At 45.9% G+C, this 14,021-nt stretch overlaps 2 protein-coding genes across 6 annotated transcripts in view; one reads left to right on the top strand and one right to left on the bottom strand.

Annotated features, from left to right (window-relative positions):
• The window catches only part of ECPAS (Ecm29 proteasome adaptor and scaffold), a 65,613-nt gene extending 61,283 nt beyond the window's left edge, over positions 1-4,330 (bottom strand). For 3 of the 5 annotated variants that reach the window (XM_062624283.1, XM_062624286.1, XM_062624287.1), the window contains exon 1: positions 3,837-3,970. In XM_062624283.1, the coding sequence (XP_062480267.1) occupies positions 3,837-3,873 (37 nt within the window). In that variant the 5' untranslated portion in view covers positions 3,874-3,970. Of the gene's footprint in view, positions 1-3,836; positions 3,972-4,242 lie in introns of those variants that run through there. The other 2 variants (XM_062624284.1, XM_062624285.1) reach the window with 2 other exon arrangements.
• Positions 4,331-6,430: 2,100 nt separating this feature from the next.
• On the top strand, positions 6,431-13,092 carry DNAJC25 (DnaJ heat shock protein family (Hsp40) member C25). The gene is made up of 4 exons (XM_062624281.1): positions 6,431-6,779; positions 8,299-8,451; positions 10,323-10,793; positions 11,781-13,092. The coding sequence occupies exons 1-4, from the start codon at positions 6,477-6,479 to the stop codon at positions 11,901-11,903; spliced, it is 1,050 nt and encodes a 349-aa protein (XP_062480265.1). The 5' UTR covers positions 6,431-6,476; the 3' UTR covers positions 11,904-13,092.
• Positions 13,093-14,021: the final 929 nt, after the last annotated feature.

Here is a 14,021-nt window from a genome sequence, read left to right as displayed (position 1 = left end):
CTTTCACTGTATGCAGAAGAATCAAAGTGGCAGGAAAATGAGCTATGTCATTGTATCCCTGTTTCCAGCAGTAGTGTCAATAGACATGACATATCCGGAATTTGAAATCCCCAAGTTACCGTGGCAAAACAGTTACCTATATGTGAGGCAATGCATGTTTCACTTCTTTTTCTTTCCAGTCTCCACTTAAGACTACAAGGAGGAATACACGTTTCAGCACTCATGATCACACCTCATGCAAAAAGGAAAGGAATAGACTTCAAAACACAGTTAACATACACATACTTTTTACAAGAAAGTCACATTAACAAGGCTCTAACTTGTGCTTTATAAACTCTGAAATCCTGCACACTGGATATAAAAGGATCAGAGTTATTTCTAAGTCTTGTCACTTCAGAATTGATCTTGCAGTCTCCCAAGCCAACAGCAAAACCCCAGCCGCTGACTGAAACATGCTCCTTCTTCCCGTTCTACTATGCAGTAGCTTGCAAAAACAAACAGAGAGAAAGGCATATGAAGAATGGAAAGGATAAAATAAATAGCTTAATGTTTTCCTCCCATTAACACAGGCACACGCTCCCCCCCACCTCTTTTTTTTTTTTTTTAATATAGAAAATCATGGAAATGAACTCTTTGAATGCTTGGTCTTGCTGAGGTAGCTGGTTCACTGCTCATCCATCTTTTAACCAAAGAAATCTCAGCTCAACTACGCACAATTTCAATTCATCTGTCCTTACACATGATAAAAAGTTAGCTCCCACTGGCATCTATGCATATTGCACACAGCACATCAGCTATTCTATACCCACTCCTCAGCAATGTGTACTTGTGTAGCTGAGTATCAAGTAAAATACACACCAGTCTTCTTTTGAAAACTGACTCAAGAAACTACCAGGGTTAGAAATTAACCTAACTGTACTTCATAATTTAACTGATCATCAGGAATTAGGAAAAGAGTCTGGGTCCTCTGCAAAACACAGCAGACAGTAGACCAAAATTCTGTTCATAAGGCCAGAATTTATGTTCACTTTGCCAAAAAGTATCTAACAGATTAGTCAGGCTGTTACATTAAAGCATTTCTAGAACTGTTTCAATAAATCAAACAAGAAATCCCTCTCCAAAACCCTCCTCTGTATAACCATTACACTGCATTAGCATCCTCCGCATCTCCTCCCAAAGGCTCTAAACTGAATGAACAGTACTGGACACAGAAGCATTTCAATTTCACTGCCTGGATGGCAGGGGCAATTCCAGAGGCAGGTTCCTGATAAAGCAAACGCCCAAGCACACTCTCCAGAATGAAGCAATTGTTTCTGCCCTATTCCACATACAGAAGAAAGCATGAAACTCTCCTCTACCATGCCACTACTAAAATACGTGTCAAATTCTTGTTCCAATGGCATTAGACTCTGTGAGAAAATACATCTAGTATGATTACAGTAGCCAACAGTGAGTCAGGATTTGCTGGTGCTATTCCTGGCTCTACAAGTAACCCGCTGCGTGCCTACAGCCAAATCACTCCGAGGGGCATTTGTAAAAGTAGGCCAGACACCAGGTTATTTTATGAGATCTCACTGGAAAACGCTGGGAAGGGGCAATACATTACCTTTCTTTACCCTATTCTTCCATTTTATATAAAAGATGATAAAAAATTTTAGTAGCATACTGAAATCCAAACATTTGCTGTATGCCAGGCTTAGGCGCTCTATTTAGTGGCTATCTGTTCTTACTGAAGATTAATCTTCCTTTCCCCTGTATTCGAACTCTTGCAGGTTCAGGGCAAGTTTACCAATTTTCCTTTATTTGTTTTAACTGCCTTATCTCCATTCTTATGCTGTCCTCAAACAATTTGCCCTTAAACTGGTAAACATTCTGATACAGATTTTAAGCAAATAGTAGGAGTTTATGTGTTTGAGTGAAGGTATAGATAAAAGAGACAGCCATGTACATATAAAGCAAGGAAAACTGGTTTTCTAATCTAAAACTAGTAGTAATTATTTTTGTTATTTTGGCACTAATCGTTACCCTAAAAAAGAATGTTTTTTTTCCAAATATTCTGAAATTTAATTATTTAAATGTACCAAAAGAAAGCAGGCCCCCACATAGGCTGTATAGTTTCCATCTCTTTCTCTACCTGAAATGACTCCTTTTCCATTAGCTTTACTTTTTATTTAAGATTACAGTACCTTCTATTCAGTGACAGATGAAGTACTAAGGAATAACCCAAAATCAGCAAAGAAAAATCCACTTTCTTCCCCCCCCCCCCAATAAAAGATTTCTAATCAAACCAGTGGAACCCCCTCAATTCTGAAGGATGCAGTGGACAAATAATACAAATTATACCATATGATTATTAACATGAATCTCAACCTAAGCACATTTGTCCTCTCAGCACAACTTAACACAAAGGGCTGTGTAGCAACTGGCACATGGTTGAGAGCTAAGTTTTTGCAGGATCAGGTCTGGAGGATGGGGAGCTAGATTACATGCAAATAAAATCTGAGGAGTTGCAAGCAAGAGATCTCACACTGACCAGTTTCATGAGGAGGAATCATGTTAGCATTGTAAAATTGACAATAGAAACTCTTGGATGACAGCAGCAGTGAGGTCTTTCATGGTCATGGTTAGAATTTATCCCAGTTGTCATCAGAATAAATAGCCTGGCATTTCTGTCGTCCAATTCAAGGATCAGTGTAACTGCAAGATCTTTCTTAGTCCACCACAAAATCCTGCTCTTTGGCTATGTAAAGAACATCCTCATCATCATTTTATGCCTCATTCCACTCAGCCTAGTTCCATTTATATCTAACAAAGAGCAGAACACGGATGCTACCTACACAGCAGCATACAGAGAACAACGAAAAAAACCCAAGTGACACATCAGGCAGAAATGTTTCAGAACTGAAAGCCAATAGCACGAATATGCTCAAAGGATTTCTTCTGCCCTTCCTCACCACCGACTGCCAAGTACTATTTCAGGGCAACCAGAGGCCCTCTTATTTGGCTGAGTCATATGTTATCTTGCTTTTAACTCTTGACAGTTGTTTAAGACCTAGTTCTATTACAAGACACGAAAAGAAAAAACGGTCTTGAAAATTTCTTAGGCTTCTCCAAAGAGAAGTCGATCCTTTATTGCACCGGACAGAGAACGGGATTTAGATTCGACAAGAAGGCAGGAACCGGGTTTCCCCTGCGCTGCACGCTCGGCGCAGATGCAGGCTCTTCCGATTCTGGGTGCTGTAATCATGTGCCGAGAACTGCAGAGGCTGAGGATGTGCTCACACACCTACCGTGAGACACGGCACTGCGCCGGCAGCTTGAGCGCTCCTCAACAGCACGCCGGTTCCTCGGTACGCGGTATTTTTACACTAGTGCTGCAGCGAGAGGACGGCGGTCGAACAAAGCCACGGGCACCTGCCCGCCCTCTCGGGGTGCAGCGGGGTGCGGATGCTCTCCCTGCACGGAAGCTCTGCCGGCTCCGCGGGTCCTCCCGCCGAGCAGCCCCCTCCCCACTGAGCGGGCGGAGGGCCGGCCCCGCAAGGTCACGCAGCGGCGGGAGAGGGCGCAGGCCGCTGCGAGCCCCCCGTGCCCGCAGGGAGACCGCGGCCCGGACAGGCCTCCCCCAACACCGCAGCCTTCGGCTTCCGCCTCCCGACATGGCTGCGCAGAGCCGGGCCCGGCCCCACCGCCGGTACAGCCGCACCGAGACGTGAGCCGGGCCCCAGGCCCCGCCACAGCGGAGGCTTCGCCGAGGACAGACCCCGGCCCTGCCCCGCACGCGCCCGCCCGGTGGGAACGGCGCCCGCACGGGAGCCCTCGGCACCTCGGCTACTTACTGAGCTCGTCTTGGGCCGCCGCGGCGGCCGCAGCCATGTTGCCAGCTGAGGAGGGGAAAAGGGAGGGAGGGAGGGAGGAAGGAAGGACAACGAGAGACGCGCTGCTGCAGTCCGGCCCTGGCCGCTCCCGCCCCTCTGCTCCACTCAGCACAGGCACCGGGCCCGCTCACTCCTCCTACTCCTCTCTACAGCTCACCCCGGCACAAACCGCCGCGAGGGACGGCGGGGCCGAACAGCGCCCGCCCTCCCGTCACCACCGCTTTATATTTAGAAGGAACCACCGTCCCGGCCGCCCGCCCCCGCCGCGCACACGCACCGGCCCGCTGACCCCTCACCCCTACCCGCCCCGCCCGCGGCTCCCGGGGCGTCCCAAGGAAAGAAGTGACAGCGGCGCCAGCAGACTGACCCGAGTCCGCGCTGACCTCCATGACGGCCGCGATAGACCCCCGCGCTCTCCGCAGCTGCGGCGGAGGAAAACGGAGTGGGAGTCGAGGTCGGCGCAAGTGCGCCCCCTATAGGCGCACGGTGCCACCTGCATACCGCGGCGGGCCGACCCGCCCACCGCCTGGCAGAGCTGGTGTCCCCTCCGACAGCTCCGGAGCCAGCTTCTTCCGCTAGAGGAGAGCCCGGGTGGCACCGTGACAAATAATCGGGTTCTTCCTCAGCTTAAAAAAGTAACAAAACAAAACAAAACAAAAAAGGCAGAATTGGCCGTGAGCAAGTTTTGCTTTGTTTGTTAAGCTCAGAATCTGAGGAATTGAACGTCAGCTTCCAACGCCGAGAGGCTGGGCTCTAAGAAACTGCACAGAGGTAGGATTATTTTGAGGAAGCAGATCTGGGACTCATCTGTCTCCCAGGGTTATGATGAACACTTATGAATAAGTGGCAGAGGAGGCCAGATGCGTAAGGTGCATACTCATTTCTAGCAAAATGGCCTGTGTTCTCTGAAGAGCTAGTTACATTTGTGGTGAATGTTCCCTGCATCAAGCTTGAGTGACCTTCCTTGGAGAGGTCTGTTGTCGAGGTGATGTCTTATGAGGAACGTCTGAGGGGACTGGGGTTGTTTAGTCTGTAGCAGAGAAGGTTCAGGGGGCACCTTATTGCTCTCTACAACTACCTGAAAGGAGGTTGTAGTGAGGTGGGGGTTGGTCTTTTCTCCCAAGTAACAAATGACAAGACAAGAGGTAATGGCCTCAAGCTGCACCAGGGGAGGTTTATATTGGATATTAGGAAAGAAATCTTCACAGAGAGGGTGCTCAGGCATTGGAACAGGCTGCCCAGGGAAGTGGTGAAATCACCATCCTGGGAAGTGTTAAAAACCATGTAGATGAGGCCTGCAGTGACATGGTTTAGTGGTGGACTTCACAGTCCTGGGGTAATCGTTGGACTTGATAATCTTAAAGGTCTTTTCCAGCCTAGTTGGTTCTATGGTTCCTGCCAGAGACACTGTAGGCAGCTGTGGGGCCAAATGCCCGGTTTGAAGAATATAATGCCCTTTCCTTTGCTGCCACTCCCAAAGGCAGTGCGCACACCCTAGACATAGCAGCAGGAGGTGTGTTCCCTGGCAGATATATGTCCTTTTGGGAAAGGGCTGACACCGAATCGCACTGACCTACCGTGGCTTGGGTGGCAAAATGTGGGCTCACGGGAGTGTGCTCAAATAAAACATGTGCTCAGGGCACATTCCATGAGATATTTCTGTGCCTGGGTTGGGGCAACCCCTGGTAACAACACAAGCTGGGGTATGAAAGCATTGAGAGTACCCCTGAGGAGAAGGACTTCAAGGTGCTGGTGGATGAGAGATTGGACATGAGCCAGCACTGTGCACTTGCAGCCCAGAAACCAACTGTGTCCTGGGCTGCATCAAAAGGAGCAGGTTGAAGGAGGTGATCCTGCCCCTCTACTGTGCTCTGGTGAGATGCTACCTGGATACTGCGTTCGGCTCTGGAGTCCTCAGTACAGGAAAGACATGGACCTATTGGAGAGGGTCCAGAGAAGGGCCACAGAAATGATCAGAAGGCTGGAACACCTCTCATGTGAGGAAAGGCTGTGAGAATGGAGCTTGCTCAGCCTGGAGAAGAGAAGACTCTTGAGAGACCTGATTGTGGCCTTTCAGTACATAGAAGGGGCCTATAAAAAAGATGAGGACAGACTTTTTAGCAAACAGGACAAGGGGGGGTGATGGTTTTAAACTAAAAGAGGGAAGATTCAGGCTGGACGTGCGGAAAAAAAATTCTTTACAAGCAGCTTGGTAAGATGCTGGCGCAGATTGCCCAGAGAGGTGGTGGATGCACCGTTCTTGAAAACATTCAACGCTACGCTTGATGTCGTTCTGGGCAACTTGGTCTAGTTGAGGACGTCCCTTCTCACTGCAGGGGTTTGGACTAGATGACCTCTGAAGGTCCCTTCCAGCCCAAACTATTCTATGATGGTTCCATGAGATCCTCCCCCGCCCGAAGGACGAGCGGGACACGCGTTTTGGAAACCAGTAAGCACACCGCCGTGCCAAGCGCGGGCTCTGCCGCGACGCCCGTCCTCACGGGCCCCCCGCGTGCCCCGCTCTGGCCCCGCCCATCCCCCGGCCGCGACGCGCGCCTGCGCGAGGCTCGGGCCCCGCTGGCGCTCGGCGGCGGCAGCGAGATGGCGGCGGCGGCGGCGGGTGGCAGCGGGCCGGGGCGGCGGTGGCTGTTGTGCCTGTGGCTGTGCGCCGCGCTGCTGCCGCGGGCGGCGCGAGCGCTGACAGAGGGGCTCTACTGCGGGCGGCGCGTCTGCTACGAGGTGCTGGGCGTCAGCCGGCAGGCCAGCAAGGCAGAAATCGCCCGCGCCTACCGGCAGCTCGCCCGCAAGTACCATCCCGACCGGTACCGCGGGGACCCGGGCAGCGGCCCTCAGGCGGCGCACGAGAAGTTCCTCCTCATCGCCACCGCCTACGAGACCCTCAAGGTGAGAGAGCGGGACCGCCGCCGCGGCCGGAGCCGCTCCGGTAAGAGACAGCGCGGGGGACCGGCGGAGGGGCCGCCCCGGGGGCCGTGCGGGTGGCGCGGCGGCGGGCCGGGAAGCGGGGCGGGCGGCGGGCAGGCAGGGCGCCCGGCCCCGCTGCTGCCCGCGCCGCCGCTGCCCTCGGCGGGCCGGCTTCGGGAGAGCAGGCGGCGCCCAGGCGGGTAGGAGCGGGGTCGAGCGAGCCGCTCCGGGCCGGCTTCTTGTCTATCGCCCGCTGGTGCTTCAGTGTCCCGTCGTGGCTCAGGGGAGCTCGCGCCTTCGCGGCAGGAGGCAAAAGCAAGCAATGGCATGTTGCGAGGAGAGAAAACGTGGCTTGTAAAAGCGATGAAAGGTGCGTAATCCCTTCCAAATTTTGCTCGTCGGCTGCGACTTATCTGCTGCATGTGTGTCTAAAGCGTACATCAGAAAAGACTCAAGCTTAAACATCGGGATCCTGCCAAACCTCGGCCACGCAGGTGTATCTCGTCCCTGGGGAGGATCAGTGCCTCCCGGGTTGACATCGCGGCAGGCTCTGCAGATTCGGTCTTGGCGTTCCTTGTGTGGTCTTCGCCGGCTTGCTTCTTACCAGCACTCGGGGAGGAGGGGAAAACCGAAAAACCTTCTTCATTAGCCAGTCCTAGAGTACAGGAGGGAGGGTACAGTTCTCTTAAAAATCCCGTTGTATTTTGAATTTGTTCTTTTGGAAATCCCTTTGTGTTTAGAATGAGCTGTCTGGGCTTTATCTTAGAGCTATACCTTTAAACAACAAAGTAACAGTGACCCGAATGGCCTATGGGATCTCTAAGGGGTTCTGGCACATTAGGGTGCAAAATGTGTGTGGCTTGGCAAAGACATAACATGGTAACGGAAGAAAGAAACGTGTTTTTAAGTCTGCAAGGGAGAAAAAAAAAGGAAGTATTTTTTAGGGTAGGGAAGGAATACACTTGAGGCTGACAAAATTCAGTTTCTCATCTCTTAATTACATGGGTGAAAATGAGAAAAACTGCAAAAACGAGAACAATGAGGTTTTGAAACGGCCTTTCATTGGACAGATTCCACAGCCTTGTAAGCTAACTCCAGAAGATTTGCAAAACAATCTCTTAATAGGTTCTTTGTCTGAAAAATCTATTCCTGAGCAATATTTAAGAACTGTTGTCAATCTGGATTTCCCATTCTGAAATTAAGAATGCTTCCTATGAGGATTTCAGTTGCTTGTCTTTATTTCAGTATTAGATGTCTTCATGCAGTGCGTGCTTATGCATTTAAGACCACATATGTCAGATGTGTGTGGGCAGATGAATGCGAGAACAAATTAATTGAGAGTATGAGAAAAGGAAGATTTTCCTCTGTGCTTCATACTCCGTTGGACTATTGCCAGTTTTGTTGTAGCATGGTCATTAGTGAGAGATGTAAAGCACAGCTACAAGAGAGTAAGCAAAAACAGGAACATGAACCTATACATGTTTTTCATCTCTTCCTGCAGGATGAAGAAACACGCAAAGATTATGACTACATGTTGGATCATCCTGAAGAGTATTACAGGCATTATTATCACTACTACAGCAGGAGATTGGCACCTAAAGTGGATGTCAGAATAGTGATTCTAGTTACAGTGTGTGCCATCTCTGTGTTTCAGGTAAAATTTCATGTTTACGTGACACTGCTCAGTGAGTTTCTAAAAGGGAAGTATCTGCAGCACTTGTAATGTGCCAGGTATTAAACAGTGTGCCCATTTCTATCTGCCGTGGTAAACTTCTCTGTGGTGTCCCTAACAAATCTAAGTCAGATGTGCTCATCAAATTTTTGGCTCTCCTTGGTACTTTGGACAAAGAGATTATTTTAATCTAATGATGGGATATTTCACAGAGACAAATGCAGCATTTCTGAAGAAGTTACGTAGTTCTTCACGGCAGGCTCGGAACAGCCTGTTCCTAAGCAGCATCAGGAATAGTGCTCCAAGTAAGTGTGTGTCAGTTTGTCAAGCTCCGTATGTATTTTTTTTTTTATTTTTTTAACAGACTAATTGGAAACTGAATTCAAGACTCAATTCAGATCATAGGTCTGAATATCAGGAGCTTAGTAATGTGTGACTCTTACACTGCCATGTATTTTAAACACTTCTTTGAAGTCAGGAGAGAAGTAAATTCAGCTCAGCAAAGTTTGCTCTGAAGGTGGTAGGTCCAAGGTCAATGAAACAGCCTTTCTTTTTTGTCCTGGTTTTGGCTGTTCTTATCTCAACCCACTTTTTTAACCTGTTTTACCTCTTTTACCCTTTTCCCCCAATTCTCCCCATCGCACTGCAAGGAGGCTTGTGGCTGTGTGGTACTTTGCTGCCAACTGGGGTTGAACCCAGTGGAAGGTCTATTCCTAGATGAGAAAACGTGTGCTGTGTCTGACAAATATTTATGCGGAAGAAGATGCATAACTCTTTTCTTTAGCATCTGTTAGATTACTGGTTCAAAACGTCATTAAAAGTGCCTAGAAAGTTTAAGAGATGAAGATACAGTTTATTCTGTGATGCAGGTAGCTCCCTTTTTAGTGGGATACTGGAATTTAAAGCAAAAATACATCAATCAGAATTTGAGAGCTTGGAATAACAAATTCCAGTGACATATGCAGCCAAATACTTAGTTTCTTTCCAGACTTACTTCCAGTGGCAGAGTTTCACTTCACCTCTTATTTCTTGTTTTGGCTTTAAGTGGAGACATTTTCCTGCAGTCCAGCTGCAGATGATTGCAAATTTAGTGTAAATGGCTGTGTAAACTGTTTTGCCTCTCTCTTGCTTTCTAGTGTTTCTTCTTCTTGGCCCTTGTTAAGGTTGTATAATGTCTGTGTGTCTGCCCCTTGTCTTGGTGAATAGTGTGAAATGCTGCCCTTTTAAACAAGTTGCCTAGTAAGACATGTTCACCCCAGGCACTATATTTCTGGTTTGTTGTTTGGTTGGTCTGGTTGGTTGATTGGTTTCCTGCATTGAAATTCAGAGGGTAGCTGGAGATCAGAGAGGGATGTTAAATCTTGTAAAGTGAATCCTGTCAGACTAATGGGATTGTGACATACTTAATCCATGCTTAATTAACTGTTTTAAATGAGTAGCAATTTTGTAATGAAATGTTCATGCACCACCGTCTTTATTTATAAATCCAAGGGGGCTTCTAAGAATGGCTGGCACAGCCTAGCATTACCCTTCAGGAGGTTGCCATCTCCTCATGAACAAAGCCAATCTGAACAAAGCCAGTGTGAACAGTCTCTCCTGTTCTTCCTCATCACTGTGTATTGCTGTGACATGTACATCTATACATCTATTTTCCAGGTGGTTTACTAAGTTTGGAGGAATAATTACAGCTTCTGTAACACTGCAGAAGTACTGTTACAATCAGTTTTTACTCTTGCTGCAATGCAATTTTGGTCAAAGGTCTATGACAGCAATTTCTTTTCCCCCTGCTAAAACTCCAAATAGGAATGTGTCTGTAAAAACCTGGTCTTACTTTCACTGTTCTTCAATTACAGTTCTTCAGTTGGTGGAATAGTTACAATGAAGCTATCAACTATCTAGCTACAGTGCCAAAATACCGTATACAAGCTACTGAGATTGCCAGGCAACAAGGTTTACTCAACAAGACTAAAGAAAAAGGCAAGAACAGGCGGTCTAAAGAAGAAATTCGTGAAGAAGAGGAAGAAATCATCAAAGACATTATTAAAAATAAAATAGATATAAAAGGCGGTTATCAGAAGCCCAAGATATATGATATCCTTCTGTTTCAGATCCTTCTTGCTCCTTTTTACTTGGGCAAATACATAGTTTGGAACTGTTGGTGGATTTACCGTTTCACTATTAAAGGGCAAGAGTATGGTGTGGAAGAGAAACTGTATATCATACGAAGGTACATGAAAATGTCTGAGTCTCAGTTTGACAGTCTAGAAGATCATCAAAAAGAGACCTTCCTTGAACGGCAACTGTGGATACGAGAAAACTATGAGGTGGGTAGCTCTGCTGGAAAAGCAAGTGTTAGTTTTCCAGTGCTCCCAGAGTACGAACAGCTGGTTTTGTGCAGATGTTTTTTTCTGAATCAGCCACCTGCTGGCTCTTGCATGACTGGAAATGGAGAATAATCATGCTTTATTCTCTTTCTCTCATACTACCTGTGCTCCCATGTGCCACTACTATATCCTTACTTGAAACTTACTCACGTGTTTTCTAGGGTGAAAAATATGCTTAGGTGTTTCACCCCAAAAGCTTCTCAGTTCTTGATCATTGGAGATGCCTGTCTGCACATTGATTCAGTTTTCCAGTCTCCTTTTAGAATGGAAAAGACTTAAGAATTCAATAGATGGTACATCATGGAGCTCCACAGTACTTTTCCCCCCCACTCTGTTACTTTCCTAATAGTTCTTAAAACCGCTGTGATCACTGAACATTGAGCTTGTGTATTTATAAATTCATCTATAATATTTTTTAAAATCTTGTTCATGTATAGCAGAGCATGAAGTTTAATTCCCTTCCAGGAAGAAGTCAGATGACACCAAGATGACATAAACATGTATGGTGTTGAGATTTACACTGGCTATATCTACACTAACTGCCTTCCAGAATAACAACAGATGCTGTTGCTTTTTTTAGGTACTCAACTTTGCTGGTAATTGTAGATTTCATTAAAATGAGAGAATTTCTCGACAGAATGTAATTACTTATCCTTTGATGCTGCCAATACTTAATGCAGAAATATTAACTTAGTTGTTGAGAAACTCAACTAGGAATAAAGTTCCATAGCAGTATTCTATCCAGATTCTGGTAGGCTGAAGGTACTCCTATAGTTTGTGTTGGCCAACATCTGCTTCTGTGTTGCAATTCAGTCTTGTGTAAAAACACTAAGCTAGCAAATGGTTGAACTACAAACACACTCACCCCTTGAGGTTCACGTAAGCTGTTTCTTCAGCTTTACTAAAACCTGTTAATCTGTCTCTCAGGTCTACAAACAAGAACAAGAGGAGGAGCTAAAGAAGAAGATGGCCATGGATCCCCGATGGAAGAGGTACCGGCGGTGGATGAAAAATGAAGGACCTGGAAGACTGACTTTTATTGATGATTGAAAGTTGCTGAACAAAATATGTGCTAATGTTGAAAGTGATGTACAAAACTTCACTACATCGTTCAGAGTTTTGACTGCTGTGGCTCAGCAGTGATCTAAAACTCAGGAATTGTTAAATCAGGCCGAAACATAATACAGGTTTATGATTTTTATAAATCAGACCTATTAAACAGGCTCAGCTCAATGTATATTTGCCATTTACTTGGGGATCTCAGTGTGGAATTGATTATTCCAAACAATGTGTCTTCTGTATATATTTCATATTCATGATCAGTGGAACTGTAACTTTAGTCTTTCTCAAAATGCTTCTAGATCAGTCCTTGCAAGTCCTGTTCTTACTCTTTAAACTGAAGGATTCCTGCAAACAGACACTGGAAATGCTTACAAAGGATTCTGAAGCAAGGGCCATTTTCATAGAACCATACAATAGTTAGGGTTGGAAAGGACCTCAAGATCATCTAGTTCCATCACCCCTGCCATGGGCAGTAACACCTCACACTAAGCCGTGTCACCCAAGGCTCTGCCCAGCCTGGCTTTGAACACTGCCAGGGATGGAGCATTCACAACTTCCGTGGGCAGCCCATTCCAGTGCCTCACCACCCTCACAGTAAAGAACTGCTTCCTTATATCCAATCTAAACTTCCCCTGTATAAGTTTGAACCCGTTACCTCTTGTCCTGTCACTACAGTCCCTAATGAATAGTCCCTCCCCAGCATCCTTATAGGCCCCCTTCAGATACTGGAAGGCTGCTACGAGGTCTCTTAGAAATTATTGCTCTCTCTTTCTCCTTACATTTAAAGCTAATTTCTAAGGTGCCAAATTGTTTTTTGATGTAGACAATATGGGGATTATACCAGACTACTTTTGCTATTCCTGTTCCAGTTGGAAAGGAATTTTATTTTTTGTGGGAATAAATGATGCATGATTGATCATGATTGTGATGCAGACAAGCCTTAATTCTTTGTTCTACAGAGTGATTCATGATATAGTATGCTTAGATCTTTTGCGCCTGGTTTTTCATCTTCTCATTTGATTATACCTGCTTGTTCAGAACAAGTATACCAGTGAATATTAGTCTACTAAATGTGACATTTCTTTCACCAAAGTATTGGTAAAAGGGAAGATGACCCTTTTGTTTAAAAGGGCAATTTTGATGCCTTATGTAAATAAAAGTTTATATAATATATGTACTGAATTTGTTTTCAGATCTAAAGTATTCTTTATCTATTCTGGTCAGAACTCAAGAGTACTTAGAATAAATAATGTACAACAGTATGCTGTTGTTTCCTCTGTAACTCAGCCCAGATCTGTTTCCATGATTTGCTTGTAAAAAAATTCTGTTGCCGTATTACTGTTCGAGAATTTTACTGGGGAAGGGGCAGGTGGGTGCCATAACCATACTGGGCTTTTCCTGTTCTTTATCACATCTATAAAAGCAAGTTCTTCAGAAGTGTTTCTACTGAAAATGGTGCTAAGTTAGCTGGCTTCTGTGAAGATCATTTCTGGGAGATCAGCTCTTGAACTTGCTACTCCTGCCAAAGCCTGTAATAGCTAAAAGTTTTCAAATCCTTATTGATTAATTCTTGAAGCAAGTTGTTTCTGGTTCTGCAAAGGTGATTTGCTCTCATTCTTTGAGGAAGAGTTTCTGTCTTCCGTGCCTCTTTTGCTAGTTGAGCTTTCACTATTTCTTGGAATGTCAGATCAGTTTTCTGTTTAAAATTTTCAAAAGCATGTTGGAAGTATTAGGCTAAATGGCTAGCTTGTGAATGCATTAGTAAAATTGGAGAGGAACAGATAGATTTGTCCTTCAGCTTTGCTGCACATACCGTAGCTGTGTTACTCACTTTGTATTTTAATTGTCTATATTTAAATCCAAAATTCAAATACCTGTTAAAAAAGGTATCCAGAATAAGCTGTGCTTGCTTTCATGAAGTGACCATGGGGACACTGTAAAGATGTTCATGGAGTAAGAGACCTTCACGGCTTCATCCCCCAAACCCGAATCGGCCGCCTGTGAGAGTGGAAGGGGGAAGATTAAGTTGCTGTGATAGAAACAAAGAGAATAAACGTAATCACGAGTAAAATGGTGTTGATTAGTAGGTAAAACAGTTATATCTGG

Source organism: Pezoporus occidentalis, unplaced genomic scaffold (genome assembly GCF_034315485.1).
Source record: "Pezoporus occidentalis ecotype Australia unplaced genomic scaffold, CSIRO_AGI_Poc_V1 ctg264, whole genome shotgun sequence".
NCBI lineage: Eukaryota > Metazoa > Chordata > Aves > Psittaciformes > Psittacidae > Pezoporus > Pezoporus occidentalis.
The sequence above is the reverse complement of the archived record's forward strand: the minus strand, read 5'-3'. Positions and strand labels throughout refer to the sequence as shown.